Raw genomic sequence first — 27,076 nt, 5'->3', positions numbered from 1 at the left:
GCCAAACCCATACATCATGTCCTTGAGAGCTTCGCCACAGCGTCATTTTTGGGTCTCATGCGTCGTGGTTTGCCTATTGAGATCATATCAGCGGTGAGTGAGATTGGTGAGATTGGTGGCCTGAGGTGAGATCAGTGAATTGAGGGAGAAATGAAACGAGAGAGAGGTGAGAGTGAGAATTTTCTATCTGTTGGAATTCACCGTCTCCCTCCATTTAAAGAGAGAGCTGTGAGCCTGAGAGAGTTGAGAGGAGAGAAAAACAAATACTAAAATAATAGATACACGAGTTACAGTAATTGTGTAAATATACACGGTTACTATAGCTAATGTGTATATTTACACATTTTTACCCTCACTAATGTGAATGTTTTTTTGCTCAAAATGTGTAAAATGGATACATTTTTCTATTTTAGAAGACTAATTACACTAATCGTGTAAATATATACAGCTACTGTTTATATATATCAATATTTTATTCATTTTTCTTACTCTCTGTCTTTCCATCTATTGAAATAGTAAAAAAAAAAAAAAAATTAATGTTATATTGAAATAAAATAGATAATATGATATGAACATTTTTTAAAAGTTGTTATATTAAATAAAAAAATAGATTTTTATACTAAAATAAAAATAAAAAATTTTGCGAGAGCTGATAAAAAGCTCATATATGGCACACTCCCAAAAAAAAAAAAAAAAATTATCACTCTTAAAAACGAATTGGACAAATTTTAGGGAAATGATATTTGGGCTAAATCAAATTTGTGAGGTTGTGGCTGAGTTGAGCCACATCTGGCCAGGCCTAGTTCATTTTGTCTTATTTTATTAGAAGTGAAAACTGAAAAGGTAGATGGTCACATGAGCACAGCCTGCACAGGTACTATTGTACTTAAAACACTTTTTAATGCGAAGCTCGGGAGTTGGACTCAAATCAGGTGAAGCACTTTGCATCCCTATTCAATTTCAACACCTTTACTGTTACGTTAAGTCTTTGTTTCTTCGTTTGTTAACTATCAGATCAGATCAGATCAGATCCCATTTAATTTGTTGAACGTTGACGCAAAAAAAGTCCAGGTTCATTGTACCTTACGGCAACCAGCCGCACCTAACAAAACCCCAAAAATCCCTTTTTTAATAGCCAAAATTCCCATGACATAAAAAAAAAAAAAGTAGTAGTTGCGCTTGCTTTGCTTTTTGTTGCGTAGTTGGTTTTGTGCTTCGGCTTCTCACTATAAAAAAAAAAAAAAAAACAACAACAAACGGCTTCGGGCTTAGGCGACCTCACGCACACCTGAGACATCCAGACTAGAATTCGAGTTCGTAAAAACTAATAATGTCGGATCCGTTGGTAAAGTCCGAGATTTCTCCGCCAAATTCCTACGCAGCTGTTGTCCTCGGTGGTACCTTTGACCGTTTACACGACGGTCACCGCCTCTTTCTCAAGGTCTCTCTCTCTCTCTCTCATTCACACAATAACACAAACACTCTGTGTGTGTGTGTGTGTTTTTTTGTTCGTTTGTTGTAGTTGTTGTTATTTTTGGGAGTTGACGATGGAGAAAAATGGTAAATTTTTAGGCGGCGGCGGAGCTGGTAAAGGATCGGATAGTGGTTGGAGTTTGCGACGGTCCTATGTTGACTAAAAAACAGGTTTGTTTGTGATTTTTGCAATTGTGGCAGTTCTATATGATTTCGCAACTTCTTTCTTATTTTTACAAGTTATGCTTACTTATATTATATATTTATCTCCCTTTGAAATCTGGGTTCATGTTAAATTTTGTAATGGTAACCTTAAGCAGCTACAATGGCTTTTTTAGAAGTTAGTATAGAATTTCGTTAATCCCTTTGAAGGGTGCTTTTGCTATTCATAGTCATGGTTGTTTAGGTAGCTCCTGTGTTGTTGTATGGTCTTGGTGACATGTGCTTATCTTGTGATGTCCCCACAAAAGGAAAAGAGGGCTTTAGGTGGCATGGACCATGGAATTTTGCTGTTCGAAGCTATTGAATGACTTGGGTTTCAGTTGGTAAAGAACATTTAATTGTTCAACTAGATTTGGAAGAGTAACCGTCACAAACTTTCTTACAACTTTTTTACAAATTGTTGATTTGGAAAATTCTTAGTAGCTCATCTAGACCCATTACTTACGGCACTTTTTCACTCACCACTAACTACTTACCACATCAGTCATTTGTAGCTCTTGCGGTTTCTGATTTGGAATATAACTTTTGTTTTCACAAGCCTTTTTTTTACTGTTATTATTAAATTTTTTAAAATTTATTTTTGATGGATGAATATCGCTTGTGGTATTTTGTTTCTTTTGATTTGATTTGTGGTACAAATTTTCGGTTGGTAATCCTCTTTTTTTCAATGTTTGACAAAGTTTCTGTCTTATTGGGACCAGCAATCATGGGAACAAAAAAAAATCTGTTAAGGTGGCTTGTCGAGCTCTAACTGAAATTTTCAATTTCATTTCTTTGTTCTAACGCTCGAATTATAAACAGATAGAAGTTGTTAGGCTGAACAGACCTTGTGGAGTGATACCCCTAGAAGATAACATTGCCTATTCTGTGGCAAATTGTATTTATTTTCTCCAGAGCACACAACTAGTATTTGTTTGTTTTAAAATGACTCTAGAATGATTTATGTAATAATTCTCAAGTCTTCTTTGTAGTTGGATGATTTATAATTGATGAAATAAAAACACTGCATCAATCATACCTTCAAAATTAGTATGTGGAATATGGTGTTGTGGTTCAGGTCTCATTGATGGCCTTCTTTGTCTCATTCGTGTACTCTGTTGCTGACAACCTTGTGCTCGTTATTCCTTTTTGAATTTTACTTTATACAGTACAGATAGTATGATCTTATATATATGTTCCATCTTTTGCAGTTCTCAGATTTAATACAGCCCATCGAGGAAAGGATACTTAATGTCAAAAATTACATCAAGGTATATGGTACGAGAAGAATTTTTGTAAGGGCTATATAGGCATATTTATGTATTGTATCTGAGAGTGCTGGATTGATTAGGTTCATCTTTCCCTCAATCCTTACCATCTTGTCATGTGTCAATCTTAGCATGGTGGCAACTGCCACATGTCTGAAAGTGGGATGTCCATATTAGCAAAACCTTAAAGAGGTAAAAGGGAAAGAGAGAGCTAGTATTTTATTCTGGTGGAAGTTAATTGAACTGAAAGTTGCCATGTGAGTGGACTTTTGGTTGCAAAACATATGTACTATCAAGCCTGCAACCTCAAATGCAATGCATCATAGAAATTTCCACAAGGTTTCTAACAGCATAACTGTGTACATGTTTTTCTCTTACAATGACAATTCAAGTTTTAATTTCCTGTATTTATATATGCACAGTCTATCAAGCCGGAGCTGGTCGTGCAAGCTGAGCCTATTACAGATCCCTATGGCCCTTCAATTGTGGATGAAAATTTGGAGGCTATTGTTGTCAGGTGTATTATTAATGAATTTGTTTTTGCATTTTAGTAGTTCTAAGATAAGGCATCTTAGATGTCTCCAGGTCTTTGATAAGTTTGTTTCTTTTTGACCTTTTGACATGTATGTGTTAGTTCAAAGTTGATCTAGATAATGGCCTGCAGGGATATCCACATAATGCCTGCCTCTGAACTAGGCTGGTTGAGTGGTTGCGTGAATTTCTTTTGGCCCATTGTTCTAGGGATCTTTGTGATTTTCATTTAATTGTGGGAAAGGAACAATGAAAGAACTGGTCGAGTTACCTGAGTCTGCCTGGGTTGTAATAGTCTTATAGCCTTCTAAAAAAGTGCAAGCAGAAAATTTTTGATTTAGTGGATTTGTTTTCTTTGCCAGCAAGGAGACATTGCCAGGTGGACTGTCCGTTAATAAGAAAAGAGCTGACAGAGGCCTTTCGCAACTGAAGGTTTGTGTTTCTAGTTTCATTATATGAGATCCGTGTGGAAAATTATATCCCAATAAAGTTCATTCTATACTTGTTCTTAATTCCTTGAAAATTTTGTCCAAAAAAAAAAAAAAAAACCTTAATATCTGAGTCTGTCTGTTGCAGGTTGAAGTTGTAGATCTGGTTTCTGAAGAATCTAGTGGAGAGAAACTAAGTTCGACGACATTAAGGAAGCTTGAGGCTGAGAAGTCCAAGAAACAACAGGCAGAGTGAATCAATTCCTGAGAAGGCCAGTAGACGATAGCAAAACAGTGTTTCTGTTTTGGAGTTTTCACAGGATTTTAGTATCAGTAACAATGTGGTTTTATGCTCTCCACACTTTCATAGATAAAAGTTGGTAAAATACTGTAAACTGAAGGAGGGGACTCTTATCTCCCCGTTTGCCAAATGTATAGGGATTTCACTTGTACAGTAAACCTGTCACACATCCTTATAATCAGAGCACAGTATTTCCCCAGCCTTCTATCCCTTTTCACATAGCCTTTTGGTAGTGACAGTGTCTTAAAATACGTTGTTGGAATACCTCTAGTGCCAATGATCCAAGTGCATTGGAACCATACAAAACTACCAACTTGTGCACTTTTTTTTTTGGTGGCCAGCAAAATGGAAAACTTGTAGTGCTTGAAACTGGCCATTGGGGTCCGTTTGGATATAAATTATTACTGAAAATTGAAAACACTGTAGCAAAATAATTTTTAAATGTGTGAATAGTGCCATGGGACTCATTTTTTACTGATAAAGTTGCTAAAAAATGAAATTTGTGGGTATATAAACAGTGCACGGATGCACTGTTCATGGGAAAATGGTCAACAACTACGGCTGAAAAAGAAAAAAGAAAAAAAGAAGAAGCTGAAAACGCAAAACGCAGCCCTGATAAGTTGGATCCAAACGGTCACTTAGTCAATTAAATCATCTGGTATGGTTCTTAATGATGACGATGATAGCATATGGAAGAACCTAAATACAATTAGGGAATGTGTGATTCTAAAATTTCCTTTGGTCAACAAGCTAAACGACTCCTTTGAACATTTATCTAGAGCATAGAAAATAGTAAAATGATAATATATATATATATATATATATATATATATATATATATATATATATATATAACACTATATATTAAGATGCAACAAATTAAAAATTGTCATTTTAAGGTAAAAATGTAAATAACAAATTAAACTATATATGTATATATGTGTGTGTTTCTCAAAAAAAAAAAAAAAAAAAAAATTAACCCGTATAATTTCAAAAGTAACAAATCAAACCCTTAAGGTTAAAAATTAACAAAATGAATCTTAAATTTATACTAAACTTCAAACATAATATGGTTCTAATCAAATAGACTAGATTTAATTTGTTACTTTTGAAATAAAATGGTTTAGTTTGTACTTTTTAAAATCTTAGGATTTACTTTGTGTATAGAGTTTAATTTGTTATACTACCTCTAAATTATAAAATTGAAAAAAAGAAAAGAAAAAGGGGAGAAAACGCTGTCGTAAGGAGTGCAGAGCCTGACCGACTTAAGAAACGAAAATATGAATTTCCCTCGCTTATATAAAGAACTGTAACGAAACCCAAATGATCACAACTTCTCTCACTCTTTAAAGTTTAAAGCCCCCCTCCATTTGCAGAGTTTTTTTTCAATTTAGAAACTGATCATTCTGCTCTTCATCACTCATACAAACACACTCTGAGGAGAGAGAGAGAGAGAGAGAAGGAAAATCTTCACAAGCTTTCAAAGAGCTTCACAAGCTTTCAAAGAGCAGGGTCATCGATTTATCCAAGGTTTTACAAGAACCCACTTTGAGTTTCTTTCTTTATTCTTGGTTTTCGTATGTTTAACTCTTAATATAGGGGTTGCAAAAACCATTCTTGGAGTCACAGATTTCTATTGGTTTATTTACGTTGTGATATTCATTTGTTTCTTTTTTGTGTACAATATCGTTGAGGGTTTTCTTGGACTAATTTCCACCATTCTTCACTTACTTCCATGGTTTTTTCCTTAGAATTAGAACTTTGAAATTACCAAAGATTTGAGATGGCATGTCATTAATAGTTTGTTTTTCAAACCCATTTTTGTATCAAAAAATTCCCATTTAAGTGTAGAGTTCTTGATGGATTTGTTTTCATTTCTTGAATACATGTCTTAAACTTCATGCTGGTTATGTGTTTTTGTTGTAGATCTCTTGGAGTAGTAATTTGAAGGGAATCAGTAAATCTTGGGAAGTCAATCCAAATTTTGAATCTTTCAAGGGTACACTTCTTGAAATTCTCTTCTAAAATCAAACTTCTTGGGCTATTTCCAAATGGCTGTGGAACCAAAGAAACAGGCCCAGAAGGACCTTGAAGCTAATCTTGAACCTGATGCAGGCCAACTCAACCCCACTGTTATACAGAACCTCTCTCTGTTCTTTCAAGAAGTGGATGCAATCAAGGCTGAAATAAAAGAGATCACCAATCTGTTGCTTGATCTTGAACACCTGAATGAAGAGGCAATGTCCACCCATAGCACCCAGATTCTTTGCAGACTGAGAGACCGAATGGAATCAGACATGGTCACTGTACTTGGCAAAGACAAGATTGTAGAGGAAAGGCTAGAAGAACTTGATCAATCCAATGTGCTCAATTGCAGAGTCTCAGAAGCATGTAAAGAGGGAAGTTCTATTGATAGGACAAGGATGTTAGTCACAAGAGGTTTGAGAGTCAAGCTCAGGGACATGGTGAATGATTTCCAATCCTTGAGAGAAAAGATTCTATTAGATCACAAGGAAGATCTCAAGAGGAGTTACAACACTGAAATCAGTGAAGCACTGAGTCAGGAGGTGATTAGCAAGATGATTTCAGGGTCTTCTCCATGTGGCGGTGAGAAAGACGAAGTTGGGCTAGAGATTCTAGAGAAGCCAGACCTCTCAAAGTGTCCAAGGGTTACTCCAAGTTATCGGGATTTGAACAAGAACCAATATTTAGCTTCAGCAAGCAAGAGAACAGAACTTGATCGTCAAGTCTTGAATGACAGGTTCATTTGTGTCAATTTAAATAACAAGCGCAGTCTTAGAGAGACGACAAACACTCTGGTTGAGAACAATGAGAAGTTTCTGAACGAGTTTGAAGATGAAAAACTTGAGGATATGTTTGTGGCAACTTTGAGTTCAGCGGCTGAGCGTGCGGATGAGAGGCTTCGGCAAAAGCTAGAGGAGTGGAAGCTGGGGGTCCATTGAATATTGCATATGGATATACAAAGTTTGATACCTGTTCAATGTGTTCGTGACAACCTTGTGCCTGTTATTCTTTTTTTTTTTTTTTTTTGAAATTTCCTTTATGCAGTACAGATGGAATGATTTTATTATCCTTGTTCCAGCTTTTGCAGTTCGCAAATTTAATACTGCCCATTGAATAAAGGATACCTATATGTCGAAAATTACATCAAAGAATATATGTGGTTCATGAAGAATGTTTAATCCATCTTTTTATTGTAACAGCGGAAGTTTTGCTATTAGTTTGTTGTGGGAAAGTGCCTCTAGATAGCCCTTTTATCATCTAAGATTAATTGTGAAAATATTACCGCCTTAGAAAGATTTTCAAAATAAATAATATAAACGAAAAAAAAAAAAAAAGGCTACCATACACAAAAAAGAACGCCAAAGATTACACATTTAGGCCTTTGGCCTACATTTAGGAGTGACAAAGAGAATTTACTAACAAATATTGAGAATACAAAAATGATGTAAAGGCAATCCCATAAAATCAAAACACCAGTACAACAAATAGTCCTCTCACATATAGCAAAAAATATAGAAATTCTTCTTTCCTGTTCTAGGATGTGGCACACTTGTCCTTAAACAAATAAGCAAGGTCACAGGAGGTAAGAAGAAAAAAAAAAATCTCTCTATATATACACACACTGCATGAACTCCTAACATATCTCAATTTGTGTTAATAACTTCTTCGCTGTGCACAAAATGATCACAAGACCAATATGGGACGTAAAACAAAACAACTGACTTAATAGGTTTGAAAAGTCAAGCTACAAATGTTAACAAACCTAATGAACAAAACTCCTCTGTTGTCTCCACCAAAGCCTTTTGAGGGCTATTTCAAACTGCAAATTCCAATAAGGTCCAAGTAGTGCTTGAACGTGTGAATGAATAGCTCATAGATTGTCACAAAACGCACAAATGTGCTCTTGATCGATGAATCCCCAAGTTTCTAATCAAACAATGTAGCCAAATAGCCTCGGCTTTAGTCAGCCTTAGTGGTTGACAATGCAATAATGGACTACAGCTTTGACCTCCATTTACGTTGCTTTCTCACATGTAAAGAAATAGCCTGTAGTAGAATGACACTTTTCTAGATCACGTGAATGAGTTATCTTTAAAAGTTGATTTGTATCACCTAGCCCAAAAAAAAAAACCCTTAACTAGAATCGATTTTTAGCCCAAACAATCTCCTAGGATTAGACTATAACATTGAATTTTGTGTTGGACACACTTCCACACATTTTATTGTCAATGACTCACTTGATTAATCAAGAACATTAAAGTACATTTGAAGTTTGAACCATACTAGATCCTTTATTACAAAACTCTTAATATATAATTTTAGGAACAAGAAATAAAGGGCCGTTTGGTAGAAGAGTTTGAGTAATGTTGTTTGGATATTTTTGATATATGTGTGAGATGAAAATGTGTATAATGTTGTTTAAAATGTGAAAATATGTGTTAGAATTAAGTTACCAAACAGGGCAAAAATATCCTGTAATCATTAACTTGTACTGCTTTTCTTTTCATTTCTTTTCTTTTCTTTTCTATTTTTGACAGTAAAATGAAAAGGCTTGTAGTGCTTGAAAAGTGGCCAATAGTGGTTTTTTTTTTAGCCAATGGTGATTAAGAAATAACAATACCGGCATGATTATTAATGATGATGATAGCATATAAAAGAGTCTAAATAGTTTTCAAACAAAAATAAAATAAAGAGAGTCTAAATAGAACTATGGAAGGCGTGATTTTATGAGCTCCTGATCAACAAGCAAAATGATTCCTTTGAAATATTACGAGTGTAACAGATTAAATTTTGAAATTTCTAAAAGTAAATAAATTAAATTTTAAAATTTCAAAAAAGAAAAGAAAAGAGAGACACTCAACCGCATTAAATGCCAAACACAATATTGTTTCATTTCAATAGGCCTGTAATAAACCCTAAAGACAATATCATTCCACTTAATTGGTTTAAGTTTTAATTTGTACTTTTTAAAATGAGAAAATTTATGGACACAACTTTTGCCACAACTCTGATTTAAATAATCGTAAATAGTACAAAAAAAATGATAGGTCTATGTGAAAGTAATAAGTAATCAGTCACAGTTGATCATAACAAAATTATAGTAAAAGTTGTGATCATATAATACCTATTTTGAAATTTCATAATTTAATTTATTACTTTTTACTTTTGGAAATATATGGTATATTTCGTTAATTTTTAAAATCTCATGTTAATTTTTTATCTTTGTAATTATAGGATTTTTATAACTTTAATTTGTAACACCTACACCCATAAATTATAAGATTTAAAAAGTATTTTTCCCAATAAGAATAAGTGCTAAAAGAAAAACTAAAATGCTGTCGTAAGGAGTGCAAAGCGTGACCGACTTAAGAAAGCGAACGGCTATTTTCAAGTTATTAAAACAAAAATTTTGAAAATTTCAATTTTCAAACACACCTGTATAAAAAGAACTGTAATGAAACCGAATGATCACAATTGCTCCCACTCTTTAAAACCCATCATTTTGCTCTCACACATACCCCCACGCACACAGGGACACAGAGAGAGAGAGAGAGAGAGAGAGAGAGAGAATAATCATCTTTGGCATTTCACAAACTTTCAAAGCGCAGGGTCTTAGATTTCTCCAAGGTTTTACAACAAACCCACTTTGTGTTTCTTTTTCTTTTTTTTATTCTTGGTTTTCATAGGTTTTAGACACTTCAAACTGCAAAAGATTCAGTAAGATTTAAAACCCATATGTTTTTTTAATCGGTAACATAGAAGAAGATGGGGAGTTTCATATTCATGTTGCAAAACCATTCTTGGACTCGTTGATTTCCATGGTTTATTTAGTTCTTGATATTCTTTTTTTTTTTTTTTCCTGTTTGGGTACTATCGTTGATGGGTTTTCTTGGACTTTTATTTCTGTGATTTTTATTAGGAATTAGAACTTTGAAATTACCAAAGATTTTAGAATTTTATGGGGCTAATAGTTTGGTTTTCATTGATTTCCAAACCCATTTTTAAAACAACGGATTCCCATGGTTTCTATTGGTTTTTGATATTTCTAGTGTACTTTATGTGTAGTGTTCTTGATGGCTTTTTGTTTCAATTTCTTGAATACACGTCTTAAACTTCATGCTCGTTATGTGTTTGACTTAGATCTCTTGGAGTAGTAATTTGAAGGGAATCGGTGAATCTTGGGAAGTCAAATTCATATTTCAAATCATTAAAGGGTACATTTCTTGAACTTCTCTTCCAAAATGAAATTTCTTGGTTTATTTCCAAATGGATTTCAATTTCGTAAATAATTTTCTTGACATGTTGGCAGGTGGGTTTTGTAAATTGATTGCAAAGATGAATGATCTGATGACAAAATCTTTCTTAAGTTATGTGGAACTGAAGAAACAGGCAAAGAAGGACATTGAAGCCGAAATTGACCTTGAAGCAAGCCAACTCAACCCCTCTGATGAACAGAACCTCTCTCAGTTCTTTCAAGAAGTGGATGCAACCAAGGCTGAAATGGAAGAGATCACCAATCTCTTGTTTGATCTTCAACACCTGAATGAAGAGTCTAAGTCCACCCATAGCGCCAAAATTCTTCGAGGGCTGAGAGACCGAATGGACTCAGACATGGTTGCTGTACTTCGCAAAGCCAAGATTGTCAAGGCAAGGCTAGAAGCGGTTGATCAATCCAATGTGACTAATCGCAGAGTCTCAGAAGCATATAAAGAGGGAAGTCATGTTGATAGGACAAGGATATTAGTCACAAGTGGTTTGAGAGTGAAGCTTAGGGACATGATGAATGATTTCCAATCTTTGAGAGAACAGATTCTATCAGATCATAAGGAAGATCTCAAGAGGAGGTACTACACGGCAACCGGTGAAGTACCAAGTCAGGAGGTGATTGACAAGATGATTTCAGGGTCTGTGAAAATTCAATTGTTTGAAGCGAATACTGAGTTAGATTTGAGGAGTAAAGAGAGGCATGAGGCTTTGATGGATATTCAGAGGAGCTTGACTAAGCTTCATCAGATTTTCCTTGACATGGCTGTTCTGGTTGAGACACAAGGGGAAAAGATGGATGATATTGAAGAGAATGTGGCCAATGCAGGTCACTTTATCAGTGGTGGAACTAACAGTCTTTATTATGCCAATCAGATGAAGAAGAACAAGGCATGGGTTTACTGGGTTTGGGCTGTCATGGTGATTATACTGTTGGTGTGCGTCATTTCTATGTTAGCTTCCTGAAGGAGCAAGGTCCGAAAACCATCTGGTGATTGTACAGAGGCTTGTTGTTGGTGAGGCCAGAGGGAGGGATTTTGCTCTGTAAATTCATCTCTAATTGAGCTTTTCTGAGCTCTGGGAGGGGTTCTCTTTCTTTTGCTGTTCTTATGGCTTTTAGTTTAGATATGATTCTGTCATTGTCTTTTGGTATAGTGATTCTCGTCTGATACACTTTGAGGTTTTCTCAAATCATGGTAAATGTTCATGAGAGTTGGATTTTGATTGAGTAGATTACTTGGAGAATTTTCTAAGTGGGAAGCTTTCCTATTCTTGTTTGTTTTTATGTCCTGCTTCTCTCTTTTTATATGGGGGCTTTTTTTAGCAAACCCTTATCATTGTAGTAAGGGGCCAAAAAATTTCAACTTGAGTTGCTAAATATTGCTGCATCCACCATTTATGATATACTCATTTCTGTTTGCAGAAAAGAAAATTAAAAGAAACAAGAAAATAATTTTTTTTTTAAAGGAAAAATCAATCAATCTGATAAAGTCTCATCCATGTGATTCATTTTCTTTTTACTGTGGGAGCGAGGATGATTCTGTTGTTGTGGGTACTCATTTGATTAAGGTTTTTTTTTTTTTTTTTTAATAGGCTCCCAGGGTATAAGCATATTGTACCTGATAGGTAAACCTTGCCAATCAGCACTTCCCTATTGAGCTCTACTTAAGCTTGTATGGCTATGTATTGGTAAACATTATCGCTATAGCAGTGTGCTACACAATGCATAACTATGCTGTATCATTCACTTTATTTAAGCGCTCATTTTAGTAAATCTCTGCATCACTATGTTTCTGCAAGCATCTCTTGTAGTTCTCTAGTTCAGTACCAGCAACTTTGATCAATTAAAAATTTGGAGTCATTAACTTGTCGAGGGGGCTTCTCATTGTAGTCAAAGCTGTCTAATAAATGAGTGTTTAGAATCATAGCCCTCTTAAAAATGGTCATCATCAAAAGCTTCTGTTTCAAATGTTGTTAAGCCTAGGCAATCGAGTTGAAAGAGAGAATACCCATAATATCACCGGCCATCATCTCTACCCTTGTATGGCCCAAATTTATTGTTTCACTCTTATAGACAGGCAGCTAGCCAGCAATAATTTGTTCATGTTGCATGTGATGCTAAGGATGAAGCAGATTTACTTTCAAGAGAAAAGAAAAAGATGATGAAGCAGAATTATCTGACCGTGTTCAGGTTCTTAAAGTGAATGGAGGTGAATTTGAGATGCATTTAATGATGAGGAAAATTACAATTCCAATCAGAGAAGGGCTTCTGTCCAAACAAGAGCACCACAATTTATGAAATATGTAAAAAAGCTTCAGCTGCAATAGCTGATGACGATGACAATGGGACCAGCAAAAAGTAACCCTACAAATAAAGAAAAGAATATTCCTGTCAAATATCAGGAACCTTATCCAAATTCCTGAAGAAGTTAAAGCCACAAGAGACGATTCCACATGTTCTCATTATCTTCTCACTCTGAGTCTGTTACAAGTTTTTCACTAATCAAAAATTCAATGGCCCCTATTTTGTTGAATCTGCCAAATCAGCTCACCTTCGAATCAAATGTAGCACAGACGCTGTCTCTGCTTGAAAGATGTACAAATATGATGGAACTAAAGCAGATTCATGCTCACATTTACAAAACAGGTCTCATTATAGACCCTATTCCAGTAAGCAGGCTTCTAACTTTCAGCACCTCACTGGATTTTGGAAACTTAATATATGCTCGGAAGGTTTTTGACAGAATCAGCAGACGCAATACTTTCATGTGGAACACCATGATAAGAGGATACTCAAACAGCAATGAACCAAAAGAAGCCCTGTTTCTGTACCATCAAATGCTATGTCATTCAGCCCCACACAATGCTTACACATTCCCTTTCCTGCTCAAAGCATGTTCCCGTATGTCAGCCTTGGAAGAAACCCAACAAATCCATGCTCACATCATAAAAACAGGGTTTGGCTTGGACATTTACGCCACAAATTCCTTGCTTCATGTTTATGCCATCTCTGGCAGCATTAAATCTGCACATCTCCTCTTTGACAGGCTCCCCCACCAAGACATTGTTTCTTGGAACTCAATGATTGATGGGTATACAAAATCTGGTGACATAGATACAGCTTGTAAATTTTTCAAAGATATGCCTGTAAAGAATGTGATCTCATGGACGGCAATGATCTCTGGCTTTGTTGGGGCAAACCTGAACAAGGAAGCTCTTAAGCTTTTTCATGAAATGCAAGTTGCAAGCATCAAACCCGACAATGTAGCACTGGTAAGCTCACTTTCAGCATGTGCACGTCTTGGATCATTGGATGAAGGCAGATGGATTCACACCTATATAGACAAGAATGGAATCGAAATTGATCCAATCCTGGGTTGTGTTCTTATAGACATGTATGTCAAGTGTGGTGACATGGATGAAGCACTAAAAGTTTTCAGAAAACTAGAGAAGCAAAGTATCTCTGCATGGACGGCAATAATTAATGGTTTTGCAATACATGGGCAGGGACAAGAAGCTCTTGATTGGTTTATGAAGATGCAGAAAGCAGGAATCAAGCCAAACTCGATAACCTTCACAGCAATTTTGACTGCATGTAGTCATGCAGGGCTGGTTGATGAGGGTAAATTGTTGTTCAAGACCATGATGACAGATTATAAATTAAACCCAACAATAGAGCATTATGGGTGCATGGTAGACCTTCTAGGCAGAGCTGGTTTGCTTCTGGAAGCAAAAGAGCTAATTGAGAAAATGCCCTTAAATCCAAATCCTGCAATTTGGGGGGCACTGCTCAATGCATGCCGGATTCATGGACATCTTGAGTTAGGGAAGCAAATAGGGAAAATCCTGATTGAAGTTGACCCTGCACATGGTGGCCGGTATATTCACCTGGCAAGCATTCATGCTGCAGATGGGGAATGGGACCAGGCAGTCCAAGTACGAAGCCGGATGAAAAACCAGGGAGTTTCAAAACTTCCAGGGTGCAGTGCAATCAGCCTTAATGGGATAATCCATGAATTTTTAGCTGGAGATGCATCCCATCCACAGATGGATGAGATTTATAAGATGTGGAACCAGATTGCAGAGAAACTACAACAAGATGGGTATAAACCTGCAACAGGGGATTTATTACTTGACCTAGATGAGGAGGAGAAAGAAAGAGCAATCCAGCAGCATAGCGAGAAGCTGGCTATTGCATTTGGGCTAATCAGAACTAAACCAGAGACAACTATCCGGATTTTTAAGAACCTTCGGGTGTGTGAGGACTGTCATACCGTTTTAAAGCTTATATCCAAGATTTATGCGAGGGAGATTATTGTGCGGGACAGGACTCGCTTCCACCTTTTCAGGGAAGGGAAATGCTCTTGTAGAGATTACTGGTAGAGAGAGAGAGAGAGAGATTGTCAACTGCATCATGCTCATGGAATTTGTAGTGTATAGAATTCCAATATAGATACATAATTTGATATGAAATTATTAAGATTCTTGGACAAGCCAAATTGTTTTCTTTTTAAAGCTGGAAAGATTTGCAAAACTCAAATCAAAACTCAAAGACATTATTTTTTGGATTAGTTCTACAAAATTTAACACCAGTGCTCAGGTACACTTCAACCAATGCTAAGATGCTGTGTGGCTGTCCAAGATTGTTCAGGCTCTAGCTGGACATTTCCAATCTGAAGGGACCATGAAAAAAGGAAAAACAAATCAGGACAGATATTCAATAAGACCTCACGCATCAGGAACAGCCTTTAAAGATTGTTCAATCAGCAGAACAGTTTGTTGCTGGATGATAAAGAAAAAGTTGATAAAGTCATTGTAGATGCTATCTTCCAATCGCCAGTCTGCTGATTGAACTGGCTAGTTTAATTCATCGTCAAGCCCATGAGTCATTATCAACAAGAAAGATACAGGTTTTTTTTTTCTCTTATCAAGTCTAGGTAGTTAACTTCAGAAAGGAATATGGTTGTTTATTACCTGTGCATTTTCAACACAGACAAAATCTTTGTAGCAAGCTTCCATCTGCAGGTATGGGTTCCACAAAACAGCATCCTTCCAACTGCATGCGTAGGAACCAGAATGCCAAAAATATGAAAAAAAGAAATAATGATGGCAGATCTCAGTGAAACCACTGTTAAAGCATCAAATAAGGTTTTCAACTCACTTTGTGTTCCTGATAGATATTATATCACCCAAGCCATTATCAAGTTGCAATTCATTAGGTGCATCCAGGTAGACACAATCTACAAATCCAGGAAAAGTGACCACATCCCTGTGTCATTAAGAATGTCAGAAGAAGAGCCTTTTAAAAGATTCAATAAGAAATTGCAGCATAATGTAAGGATGAACAATCATACTTCCCTCAGCAGTTTCAAATGATGTTCACAATAATTTTTTGATAGGTAATAATCTCACTAATATTCCACTTCATAGGCAAGGGTATGCACCATTCTGCATGTTTGTGGACATTTTATTTAAACAATAATTTGAAAACCATAGTAAAATATATGAAACATTTTTTTTTTCATGAAATATCAAAAGACAAGATTTTATTGACTAATATCCAAAATGAAGCTCAAATTTTAGATTAGATAAACATATATATGTTAGAATTATGTTTTAATGATTAAATTCACCATTTCCTAACAGATTAAACTTTCGGGCTAATCAACAATTTATCATAGTATTAGAGCAGTTGGTCTTGAGTTCTAATCCTATCTTCACTTTACCTCCTATATAAAAATTTAAAATTTCCACATGTTGGGGCCCATTTATTAAGGGGGAGTGTGGGCCCACATGCAATGGAGAGTATTAGAATTATATTTAAATGATTAAATTCACTATTTCCTAATTGCTTAATCTTTTGGGACAATTTTTAGTGTGGACAAAATTATAAATTTTCATGAGTTATGAACATCGTTGTGGTATCACGTATGACAATGGAACTCATTTAGGCAAAAGATGTTTTCAACTAGATGCCTCTGCAGAAACTTCATTTTATCCTAAGGTAAAAAAAAAATAAAAAAAAATAAAAAAAAAGTAAAGGGAAAAGATGATACGATGATAATTGATTACCTCTTCTAGAAATTTTAGATTTGCAAGAGAAACACATTTAGAATCAACCCGCATATCCGAGTACATGAAACATGGTACAATATCATACTGCCTAACTGCCTGTCTACCTTCTTTAGCCCAGCCAATTACTAAAGAAAAACAAGGCACCTTTATTTCATTCTCCTTCTTAATGGACTATAAACAGTTCATTAAATGAAAATGATACAGACCTTTCTTCCTTGCCCTCCAGGGGATTCTTTGGATCTGGATCTTTATTCAGAGTTTTGCACCCTTTCAAACCTTTCACTGATGCCCCTGTTACAGAAGCCTGCACAACAGTGGTGAAAATTATTCTTATTTATTTGAATTTTATTTTGCTAAGTAGCAATTAATTTCACAATTACCATGTATGTTAAAGACAACATTTCCTAGTCATTTTAATAATCTCAAAGTGAAATCATCTAGCAAACTCTCTTATCTTCTTACTTGCAATTTTTACCTTTACTCTTCACTACTTATCAGCAACAGTTTCCAATTAGTTTCAGATACCTTACTTAATTTTCCTCAATAAATAATTCCTAAAATCATGCCTTCATCATTAAAAGTAAATTAAGTATACATATTAACCATGTGTCAAAATGAAATCTTGTTTTGGTTACACCAGAATGATAAATGGATCTCTTGAGCACGAAAGATTATACTTACATGGAAGTATGAATGCAAGGCAGTAGAAAATGAAAATGGCTTATTGTCTGTATTTGTAATTGTTAGTTCGGTGGAAAGGCTTTTTGTATTTAGAATGACCTGAAAAGAATTAAGCATTTATAAGTTATATTCACAAAAATACATTACACAAAATGAATTATTACCAAAGCAATAAAAAACTTACTAATACCATGACATGAAACCAAAGATATTAGTTAGCCACATTCCATTAAGGCGTTAAATTACTTTTGTTTAGGCAGTTAACAACAAACCAACTGAACTTGTATATGACTTATCGGTGTCACCTAGCTGAACAATATTTTCTTAAGAGGGAAGTGACCAACTGACCTTGTATAAAGCTTGAAAGCTAAAATCCCACATGGAACGACTGTAAGGACCATCCTTTAGTTCTAGAGTTATAACAGGATTTCCTTCCACGTTTCCAGAATCAACAATGGACCAATCCGAATTCCTTGCAAATCCATGCTGTTAATTACATAAACATCTCCAGGGGTTAAAAAAAATATTAGAAGACTGGAATTAAGAATATGATTGGAAAATACTAGAAAGGTTTCAAAGAGACTCTCTTCTATTTTATTTTTTTGCTAGAGCGAAGAGACACCTCTTTGTGCTTTCACAGGAATGAATAGAAAGGGGAGAGTTCAATCATCCATCACTTTTGGCTAGATTATAACTTCTATCATTGCTAAGATATACTTTTGGCAAATTATCCATACAGCAATAAATTTTATGGAAAGTTTTACTGATGGCCCTGGCCCATGTGAAGTGTTGGCAGTAGTAAAACCAAAGGTATTCATTTCTTGCCTCAAAATCATGTGCTCAATAGCTCATTAGAAATCAAATGAACTCATACAACATACTTTCTTATTTCAGATATGAACCAATATAATATGGGATGCAGGCAAATAATATGGATGATAGGTAATAGGGACAGGAACAATAATAGAAGGCCATACCTGCTGTATTGGGCCAGGTCCAAACTGAGGGAAACAATGTGGAAGGCCACCACTATCCCAAGAGAAACATAATCAGTTTCTGTAAATCCTAAGCTTTTAGGCAATAATAAGATTCAATACATGCTTCATAATAAGTAAATAACAGAAATTTCTTATATCTTAAAACTTTGAATGACATAGGACTCAAATCCTCTTCTGTCTTAAGAATTTCCCTTATATGCCAAAAGATATAGGATTTAAATGGAGGTTTTTTAATAAAAATAAATAAATAAATTTGTAATGCCCTGCCCTCCAAATGATGCTTGTCTATGAACTCCTATTTTGGTTATTCTTTCCAATTCAGTATACCTCACAAATTCATTAGATTAAGTCAACTGCCTTCAACATGTGCCTCCTAACCTGAGGTCACAACTAAAGCCCAACAGACAAAGCTTAACAAAGGAAACTTTAGTTATTGGAAGGTAGTAAAAAATCAAATATAACAAATACTTGAATCATTAACTGATATGCTGACTAACTATAAAATGGAGCAAAGAAGTGTGAAAGGTGCAGGCAAAGTAACCGGAGTGCAACATATGAGAGTGGCAAGAAGGCATACCTGATTGGTTTTTTCTTATTAAATACAGCATCTGGCCGAACAAAAAGGAGGTCCTTGCCATTTGCAACTTTCCAGGATGTGACACAACCTCCATATAAGTATATATCAGCCTCGCTGCAAGAAATTTCAATCAACTGTCACAGTGCATATATGCATTTGCTATTGTAAAAGACTCAACGTAACACTAATTACAAAATCCTTTTTCTTTTTTCTTTTTTTGCAATATGAAAAATTCATATCTTAATTTCCCAATGCCAGTTACTCAATGGGAAAACTTTTGTAAATGGTGAAACTACCAACAACCAGGAGACCCAGAAGCGTCAGCAGATCTAAAATAAAGTTGACTCTACTCCATATGAAGGTGGCATAATATTGCATGACACACAACATCCTTAAGAAGAACAACTTAATTTATAGTCTCCAATTATAATTTGGCTTCACCAATCTTATGAGTGAAAAACATCAGTTCCCACACCCCCGCCCCACCCCCACCCCAAGAACCCATATCTTACTTTCAATTCCAAGATCCATAGTAAATAGCAAAACATCCACATCTTCTTCCTTTTTGACTCCACAAAATAATAACTCCTGCTAATTAAACGATCTTATGAAACTCTGATCAACTACAAGGTTCCTGGGTTACCTCCACAGCTACCTATTGCACTTGTAATTAACAAAACAATCTATACTTTGTTTAATTGATTAAAGAAAAACCAATAGAATGAGCAACAACAGACTAAAGTGTGTGTGAACGTCAACCACATGGTGAGATTTTTTTTTTCATGCACTGGATAGGTCTTGAACCCAATACCTCCACCTTACTTTCACAAATGAAAAGACTTGGACATTTGAGTTAGAACTTAGAACCCAATAACTAGATTATCTTTTATTGTAGCACATTCTTCTAAAACATCAAAATTTAAAACGAGACAGGATCACTTCCTAGTAGTTAATAGATGAACAGTAGATAAAGGATAGTAGAAGAATACGCACCTACCCCCGGCAGAAGTGAGCACAACCTTAGGCAAGTTGCCTTCTCCTTCTGTCACTCGCACTCCTAACGCTTCTTTACTCACACTTGCATATGCCATACCTCTCGAATACCTGTTCCAAATATCCAATTACAATTTATTTTCAATATATAATATATGGGATTCCTCAAAAGGGTACATGCGAATTGAACAGACAATAAAGAGAGAGGAACTATCACTATCTAACCTGTTGACTCGGCGAAATTTAGGAGGAGTTAAGGAAGGGAGCGAGAATGCCATTGAAACCATTGCCATCTTGTATAAAAATACTAGGTGTCAGTGGCTGTGCCACACAAAACTAATTTATTTGACACAAACAATAAAACAACTAACTCAGACAGACAGTCAGTACGAGTGTGTCTCTTCAACTGTCCTTCCTATCACTAAAATGGTTATGGTCATATGGGCCGTTCTGGTTGTATACTCTTATTTATGCTTCTCAAAATTCGGATATTCTTTTTCTTTTTCATATTTATAAAACACATTTCCAGCCATTGTTGGTTGTTATTCTTATTTCCCGATTGTTTTTTTCATATAAAAAAACCCTTTTAGGTTGTTATCATTTTATTAATTAATTTTTTTTTAAAGAAAGAGGGTTGTTATCAATTTAGGTATTAAAAAATTTATAATTAACATCTTAAATTTTGAATAGTTGTTTAGTTTGACCCTTAAAATATAAATAACAATAACAAAATAGGGAAGTGTAGTAGATAACTAGATATTATTGTTATTATTATTTTCTTTTGCCAAGAGGCAAAAGAGCTTTATAATTGAACTAATATCTCTAAATACTTTCAATAGAGATGTTCAGAATTTAAATCTCACATTTTCAATTATAAAATTTTCAAATATCCCCTAGAAAAAGAGACTTAAACCTAAAATTTTGAAAAATATGCATACAAAATAATTGATTTCTTTATATGTATGTTACACTTGATGTTGCACAATCTACATTAGTGACTATATGTAATCATTAATGTTATAACTTATAAGTATACTAAAAGAGCTAGTTGTTTCAAATAACCAATGTTTGTGCTACGAGGAAAAATATCATACATTAAGTATATATATCATCATTCTCATAGCAAGTGTCATGTATAGCTATAGAATCCACACAATGTGAGAGGATATATATATATAATAAGATAATAATTATTGACTTAATGGTTTTTAGTTAACAAATTATGACAAAAGCCTCACATTGAGAGTGATTTTAAAGCTGATTGTGTTAAATGCAAAATGTTATACTCAATAGACCAAAATAACAATGACACAAAAGTTAGAGACACCAATAATAATAATAATTTTTTTTTTCTAATATCTTTTTCATTTTAAAAAGTGCGGGCGGCCATTAAGCATTTTATTTATTTATCAGGCAATACAAGGCCCAAGCCCGTATTTATCCACGGTAACCTCAGCCCATAAAGAAGCGAAGCAAGGCTGAATTGAATTGAGCCTTCGAAATTACTCCTCCATTGAAATTGTGTTAACAGAAGAAAGAAAGAAAAGTAAAAAAAATCTGTAAATGTTAAAATTGGTCGGACAATCGATTACTACAAGGGTTGAGCTGAAACTCCAAGGTCTCAGGAGATGGATGAGCAGTGCTGTAGTGATGAGTTTTGGAGATGGGAGCCAAGGTGCGGTGGGACTGCCCACATCAACGACGGGTCACGGTGGCGACGCCTACGAGCCCACACGAGTCCCTGGCCTCCCCTCCGATGTAACAAGTGTTGCTGCTGGACACTACCACTCCTTGGCTCTCACTTCTCAAGCCCAACTTTGGGCTTGGGGCCGAAACAACGAAGCCCAGCTCGGCCGTGGCTCTCTTGATCCCAGGTTGTTATCAATCCTTCTCTCTCTCTCAGAGTGTGTCATGAATATATGATTTTGATGAAAGTTGGAGCTGATTTTTGAGTTATTATTAGCAGGGATTCATGGAATGAGCCAAAGAGAGTAGAAGGGTTGGATAAAGTGAATGTTTGTGCTGCCTTTGCATCTGGGGTCGTTTCTGCTGCTATTGGAGATGATGGGTCTTTGTGGGTGTGGGGAAAGTCTAAGCGTGGACAGCTTGGTCTTGGAAAAGGTATCATCGAGGCTGTTGTGCCTTCCAGAGTTGAAGCACTTTCAGGAGAAAAGATTGCCAAGGTGGCCTCTTTTCTTTGTCTATACTTGCCTACAAATTAAAAATGCAACTTTTTTTTTTTTCAAACATACTCTATCAGTCTATTGTGAGCGATGCATGATAAAAGTGGAAGCGGTGTTAGTAAGGGACTAAGGGTCTATGTATTAAAGTAATGTTACTACAATCACAACTTGTCAGCTTAATGAGTGTTCTGATGTTGCAAATGACCAACAAATTGAAATTGGCATAAATGAAATTTTGAATTTTTTATTGAAGCCTTGAGTGGTTCTTGCTTTGGTAGGTGTCATTTGGTTGGGGGCATGCGCTTGCACTGACTGAGGATGGGAAATTGTTTGGCTGGGGTTATTCAGCCGATGCTAGGTTGGGAAAGGTTAGGGAATCTTTCGAGAAGTCTCCTTTGGAGTCGAATGCTGGTATATCTGAAAACAATGGACAACTCTCAAGCTCAGCATTTGAAGTTGCTGAGAAGTTGGTTTTAGAAGGAATTGAGAAGGAAAAAGACATGCCAATAGTCTGGGACCCATGTTTAGTGGAAGAACTACATGGTGTTGAAGTTGTTGACATTTCTTGCGGGCTTGATCATTCCTTAGTTCTTTGCCGTAAGTAATACTAGTTGTATTGAATTTATGTGCATGTTGGGGATGTATCTATATGCATGCATATATGTTCTAATTCATTAATTTCAGGTAATGGCACCCTGTTGAGCTGTGGGAGCAATGTGTATGGTCAGTTGGGCAGAGTAAAGCAAGATTTGGGAATGTTGCCAGTTGACATAAGCTCTGTTCCTTTGTCTATAGCATCAGGGCTTGGACATTCTTTGGCAATTTGCCGGGTTGTATCAGGAGATGAAACAAGTATAGTTTCGTGGGGATGGAATCAGAGTTCTCAGCTTGGAAGGACAGGGCCATCGAATGTGCCATTGGTGGTTGAAGGATTGGCTGAGGAAATTCCTGTCTCAGTGTCAGGAGGGCGTGTACATTCCATTGTTCTCACATCTAAAGGAGAAGTGTGGGTCTGGGGCTGTGGTAAGAATGGCAGACTTGGATTAGGAAGCTCCTGTGATGAGGCTGAGCCAATTTTACTGGACTCTTTAGAAGGCTGTGAGGTTTTACAAGTTGTTTCCGGCTTTGATCATAATCTAGTGTTGATTGCAGAATGATGTAGTCTCTGTAGTTGAATTATTTCTGCCGTTTTGCTCTTTCAATATCTGCCATTTGGTTTTCAACTTTGGCAAACCAGGTGATCATTATGAGGACGCTAGTTCTGCTTTTGAAGCGGAGATGCCAACTTGAGATGATTTACCAGCTTCTACCGCGAACTAATTCAATCACATTAAATTACTCATTCAAGAGTGGTTTTCTACAGCTACATATTTAAACTGACTTGTAATAATATCATGCTTCTCTTCTCAAATGTTGAAGGACAGAAAAAGAGTTGGGGAGGGAGGGGGGTGACCAATTTCAGATAAGAGCAGACATATTTTTAGAGCAAAGATCCATTACAATAAAATAAAATAAGTATTTATAATACATTAGTTGGAATATGTTACATTTAGAGTTTCCAAACAAATTTTAAACCATTTCTTTTTATCTTTCCTCATGTTGTACTCAACAAAGAAACCTGCGACTTTTGCAGGACAAACGCAGAATTTAGTTCCCACATAAAATATATTTTACATAAAAAGCACCCCTGATTTTTTTGCGGAACTTTACAGCAGCTAGCATGGTGGAAGATCCTTGGGCGGAGGTAGAACGGATTGATCTTGTCCGGGGCCATCTTCTACCACAAATGCCGTTTTCAAGCCCCAACCAGTGTGGAGCTCCAAATGACAATGCATAAACCAAACACCTAAACAGTCGCAAAAGGAACATTAGTACAAGGTTTCTAAGTTTAGTTTGAACATTTCTGAACAAAAACAAAAATGTTCCCCCTCAAGTTAATCAAGTAGGATGAAAATTAAAGAATATGCATTTTAGATAGAACTTTTTACCTAGTAATGGTAAGGAAAAAAAATTTAACAATCTTTTTCATAACGATTGACATAACAAGTTGTGATTGAATTATATCACTTTCATATGGCCGATCACTAACACCACTTTTGTTAGCACTAATCATAGTATGTTAATTTAGCAGTTGTGAAGAAAATTGTTAAAAAAAATGGTATCTCTAAATTATTAGTACCTGGATTATCAGCTCTGAACCGAATAGCAGTCCAACCACCAGTGGGAACTCCAACTGTATTTCTCTCCATAGGATCAACCAAGTTATACTTAGCTGGATCTTTGGCAGGATCAAAATTCCCAATTCCCGTCCCAACAACAAAGAAGTTATAGCCATGGAGATGGAATGGATGTGACTCAACCGTTAGAAGATTGGTGTCTTGTAATACCAGCTCAACTGTAGAATTAAATGCAATCTTACTAACCCTCGTGCCTGTGGAAGTGCCAAGATTAGCTGTAAGTGGTGCACCGGTATAGTTGAAAGGGGTTGGAGGCTTGTCAGGAAAATCAGCTCGATATACTCCTTTAATGCTGGAGAAGTGAGCTTGGAGAAGCGCAATTTGGGGCATCACAAATGAGATATTATTCAAGGAAGCAATAAGTTTGGTTCCATTGACGCATGTTGGGCAAGAATTCTTGCCAAAACCAATGGTGTAAAAGAGGTTTCTATCAACTTTGAGAGGAACATTGGCAGGATATTTTGGAGAGTTTAAGCTCCTCAGCTTCTTGTTGTAGCTTATAGCAAATTCTGTGTCATTGGATAAAGGCAACTGAGGGAGAGTAGGGAGGACAGTGTTTGGAATGCCTTTGTATTGAAGTATTGCAGTGGCTGTTCTGTTATCTATGGAAAGCGGAGCATCCATGAAAGGCCTAGTGGCCATGAAGTATCTGCCAGGGATTTGGTTAGCTTGGACCAGCACATTTGTGGTCTGGCCAGGTGCAATGAGTATTGCACTAGTGGTGAATGGTTTTGTGTAAACTGCATCAACCTCCACTACTGTCATGTTATGACCAGCAATAGCAAAGAAAAGCTCATCATTGAGGGCAGAGTTGATGATCCTCAGCAAGTACGTTTTGCCCAATTCAACCTCCATTACAAAAGTATCTAAATCAAGTAAAACCAAAGGATAATTAATTAGGCCCATAAATTTATGGTAACAACTTTATTTTGTGACAAGGCTCAGAGTATTTTTACGTTTTTCAGCGCATGGAAAGAGCGGCCCTGGCTTTCCATTGATTGTGTGCGCATCTGACATATTTGGTGGCAAGCCCATGTTTGTGCCTTCCTTGACAACCTCTTCCACATCAGAATGCCACCATTCTCCTACGGAACAAAAAAAAATTATAGAAAATAATCTAATTAATTATTGATTATCTTAAAAGCTTAAACTGCACATAAGATTTTTAAGATAGAATTCAAAATCAAGACCATATGCGCCGATACCATGATAAATTATAGATTATTCAAAAACTTAAGTTTTTTGGAAATGAGAAATTTAATCATTTAATTATATTATTCAAACACAATCTCATAAATTTTTAAGAAGATTTTTGTTGTTTTATATATGAAAGTATCTTTACTTGAAACTCACCTAGCAGAATTTCAACCTCCCTGTTTGGCTGTGGGAAAGGAAACGGAGTTCCTTGGTTTGGCATGATCACAATTGCACCATAGACTGTAGCCCTTAGCCAAAGAATATGCGCATGCCACCATAATGTTCCCCTTTGTCCTGTTACATTGAAGTCGTAAGTATAGCTACTCCCAGTCTGAATTGGGCACTGTGTAATGTAAGCAGGCCCATCAGCCCAACCATTTCGATATTGTTTTATTCCATGCCTGTAACAATCACCAAATGAGACATTTAGAGAAGAGATAAGTAGGAAAAAAACAAATCCTAAACTTTATATTGTTTTGTTCTGTTGTTGTTAGGAAATTATCCTACCAGTGAATTGACATGTTATATCGTGCATGGTTTGTCACATTGACAAGAACTCTGTCTCCCTCTCTAACATAAATAGTAGGCCCTGGGAACCTCCCATTAACAGTTACTATGGGTTTTGCATGACACAACCTGCTCACATTCTTCACTTGAATCTGATAAAATGCAACAACAACAAAAAAAAGTTACTTTGTCATCAATAGAAAAGCTGGCTAAATGCTACTTTGTCCATGTAAATGGATGCTCCAACTCACATCAAATTGGTACTTCTTTATGGCAGCCTCAGCTGGAAAAGAAATTAAGCCAAGAAATCCAAGGAAAAGAAAAGTGAACAGAGATAAGACTCCAGCCATTTTCCCAGTCAAAAAAAGTTTCTAGTGTAGTGTTTGTATGGATGAGACACTGAGGTGTAATGATTTGAGGTGTATATATGTATGTATAGAGGTAATGGTTGGATATCAGTTTGTTAGAGGAGAAGCAGTTGTGGATGATTAGGTAGGAATTGTGAAGGTGTTGTACATCAAAGCTTGTAAGCAAGATACTGATAGAGACTGCACAGGCCATTGACTGACGTAGAGGCTGAGATTTCTAAACCAAGAAGAAGATTTCAGGACCATGAAGCTTAGTTTTTGTTTATTTTTTAAACTTAAATAGTTGAAGATTGTGGGCATGAGAGGTACATTAGGCCAACCAAATATTATAGAGGATAAACTTTAACTTCAAGGAAAAGGAATATGCAATTTAGGATAAAGATACTGCACAGTATTAGCATCCAAGGGAAAGATTCTTCTCAAAGTGCCTTATTGCTGTTGGTGAGAAGTGAAAACTAGTTTCTATATTGGGTTTTTCCCCTTGGAATCCTTGGCAATATCAGAATCACGCTTTCCACTGTTGCGTTATACAAAAATAATTCAGAAGAGAATTTACTTATAAGCGTTTCTGTCCTTTCTTTTACACCTGAATTTTTGGCTGTTTTTGCTTGGCAAGGAGCTCTATATTCTTATTTATTAAGCCGCTTGGTAGAGTAATTTCATATTTTGCTTCCTACCATTCCATTACGAAATGCCAAAGGTGAAGGAATAGCATTCTTAAAGCAAAGAAATGAGAGAACCATTCAATGCTGTGTATATATAAAATAACA

At 35.9% G+C, this 27,076-nt stretch overlaps 6 protein-coding genes across 6 annotated transcripts; 4 read left to right on the top strand and 2 right to left on the bottom strand.

Annotated features, from left to right (window-relative positions):
- The first annotated feature begins 1,177 nt into the window (after positions 1 to 1,177).
- LOC142625445 (syntaxin-112-like) lies at positions 1,178 to 11,644 on the top strand. Its single transcript, XM_075799101.1, has 8 exons — positions 1,178 to 1,441; positions 1,573 to 1,644; positions 2,886 to 2,945; positions 3,365 to 3,459; positions 3,836 to 3,905; positions 4,050 to 4,154; positions 6,129 to 6,201; positions 10,537 to 11,644. Exons 1-8 carry the CDS (start codon positions 1,331 to 1,333, stop codon positions 11,454 to 11,456), a joined length of 1,506 nt encoding a protein of 501 aa, XP_075655216.1. The 5' UTR covers positions 1,178 to 1,330; the 3' UTR covers positions 11,457 to 11,644.
- On the top strand, positions 6,133 to 7,202 carry LOC142626430 (syntaxin-112-like). The gene has a single exon (XM_075800254.1). It carries the CDS (start codon positions 6,254 to 6,256, stop codon positions 7,163 to 7,165), a length of 912 nt encoding a protein of 303 aa, XP_075656369.1. The 5' UTR covers positions 6,133 to 6,253; the 3' UTR covers positions 7,166 to 7,202.
- A 1,360-nt stretch (positions 11,645 to 13,004) lies between the features above and the next one.
- LOC142626354 (pentatricopeptide repeat-containing protein At5g66520) lies at positions 13,005 to 14,979 on the top strand. The gene has a single exon (XM_075800176.1). It carries the CDS (start codon positions 13,005 to 13,007, stop codon positions 14,871 to 14,873), a length of 1,869 nt encoding a protein of 622 aa, XP_075656291.1. The 3' UTR covers positions 14,874 to 14,979.
- Positions 14,906 to 20,254, bottom strand: LOC142626355 (putative glucose-6-phosphate 1-epimerase). The gene is made up of 10 exons (XM_075800177.1): positions 20,040 to 20,254; positions 19,815 to 19,925; positions 18,822 to 18,935; positions 18,224 to 18,275; positions 17,595 to 17,732; positions 17,247 to 17,345; positions 16,772 to 16,869; positions 15,652 to 15,759; positions 15,465 to 15,546; positions 14,906 to 15,163 (listed from the first exon to the last, which is right to left on the bottom strand). Exons 1-10 carry the CDS (start codon positions 20,105 to 20,107, stop codon positions 15,098 to 15,100), a joined length of 936 nt encoding a protein of 311 aa, XP_075656292.1. The 5' UTR covers positions 20,108 to 20,254; the 3' UTR covers positions 14,906 to 15,097.
- A 1,064-nt stretch (positions 20,255 to 21,318) lies between these two features.
- Positions 21,319 to 23,408, top strand: LOC142626443 (ultraviolet-B receptor UVR8). The gene is made up of 4 exons (XM_075800261.1): positions 21,319 to 21,688; positions 21,781 to 21,997; positions 22,276 to 22,594; positions 22,682 to 23,408. Exons 1-4 carry the CDS (start codon positions 21,378 to 21,380, stop codon positions 23,152 to 23,154), a joined length of 1,320 nt encoding a protein of 439 aa, XP_075656376.1. The 5' UTR covers positions 21,319 to 21,377; the 3' UTR covers positions 23,155 to 23,408.
- A 66-nt stretch (positions 23,409 to 23,474) lies between these two features.
- Positions 23,475 to 26,411, bottom strand: LOC142626442 (laccase-11-like). The gene is made up of 6 exons (XM_075800260.1): positions 26,190 to 26,411; positions 25,939 to 26,090; positions 25,588 to 25,832; positions 25,191 to 25,319; positions 24,177 to 25,100; positions 23,475 to 23,843 (listed from the first exon to the last, which is right to left on the bottom strand). Exons 1-6 carry the CDS (start codon positions 26,286 to 26,288, stop codon positions 23,713 to 23,715), a joined length of 1,680 nt encoding a protein of 559 aa, XP_075656375.1. The 5' UTR covers positions 26,289 to 26,411; the 3' UTR covers positions 23,475 to 23,712.
- Positions 26,412 to 27,076: the final 665 nt, after the last annotated feature.

Source organism: Castanea sativa, chromosome 2 (assembly GCF_040712315.1).
Source record: "Castanea sativa cultivar Marrone di Chiusa Pesio chromosome 2, ASM4071231v1".
NCBI lineage: Eukaryota > Viridiplantae > Streptophyta > Magnoliopsida > Fagales > Fagaceae > Castanea > Castanea sativa.
Note: the sequence above shows the minus strand (reverse complement) of the source record. Positions and strands in the feature narration are given on the sequence as shown.

What these genes read in the sequence shown, in the direction of transcription:
- LOC142625445 (XM_075799101.1), top strand. Translation starts at nt 1,331, where the DNA reads ATGTCGGATCCGTTGGTAAAGTCCGAGATTTCTCCGCCAAATTCCTAC. An exon ending in GTCACCGCCTCTTTCTCAAG is followed by an intron (nt 1,442 to 1,572) that starts GTCTCTCTCTCT and finishes GTAAATTTTTAG; the next exon opens with GCGGCGGCGGAGCTGGTAAA. An exon ending in ATGTCAAAAATTACATCAAG is followed by an intron (nt 2,946 to 3,364) that starts GTATATGGTACG and finishes ATATATGCACAG; the next exon opens with TCTATCAAGCCGGAGCTGGT.
- LOC142626430 (XM_075800254.1), top strand. Translation starts at nt 6,254, where the DNA reads ATGGCTGTGGAACCAAAGAAACAGGCCCAGAAGGACCTTGAAGCTAAT.
- LOC142626354 (XM_075800176.1), top strand. Translation starts at nt 13,005, where the DNA reads ATGGCCCCTATTTTGTTGAATCTGCCAAATCAGCTCACCTTCGAATCA.
- LOC142626355 (XM_075800177.1), bottom strand. Translation starts at nt 20,107, where the DNA reads ATGGCAATGGTTTCAATGGCATTCTCGCTCCCTTCCTTAACTCCTCCT. An exon ending in CCTTGCATTCATACTTCCAT is followed by an intron (nt 16,870 to 17,246) that starts GTAAGTATAATC and finishes ACTGTTGTGCAG; the next exon opens with GCTTCTGTAACAGGGGCATC. An exon ending in ATATCTATCAGGAACACAAA is followed by an intron (nt 15,547 to 15,651) that starts GTGAGTTGAAAA and finishes CTACGCATGCAG; the next exon opens with TTGGAAGGATGCTGTTTTGT.
- LOC142626443 (XM_075800261.1), top strand. Translation starts at nt 21,378, where the DNA reads ATGTTAAAATTGGTCGGACAATCGATTACTACAAGGGTTGAGCTGAAA. An exon ending in CGTGGCTCTCTTGATCCCAG is followed by an intron (nt 21,689 to 21,780) that starts GTTGTTATCAAT and finishes TATTATTAGCAG; the next exon opens with GGATTCATGGAATGAGCCAA. An exon ending in TCATTCCTTAGTTCTTTGCC is followed by an intron (nt 22,595 to 22,681) that starts GTAAGTAATACT and finishes CATTAATTTCAG; the next exon opens with GTAATGGCACCCTGTTGAGC.
- LOC142626442 (XM_075800260.1), bottom strand. Translation starts at nt 26,288, where the DNA reads ATGGCTGGAGTCTTATCTCTGTTCACTTTTCTTTTCCTTGGATTTCTT. An exon ending in TATAACATGTCAATTCACTG is followed by an intron (nt 25,833 to 25,938) that starts GTAGGATAATTT and finishes TGATTGTTACAG; the next exon opens with GCATGGAATAAAACAATATC. An exon ending in GGAGGTTGAAATTCTGCTAG is followed by an intron (nt 25,320 to 25,587) that starts GTGAGTTTCAAG and finishes TTTGTTCCGTAG; the next exon opens with GAGAATGGTGGCATTCTGAT.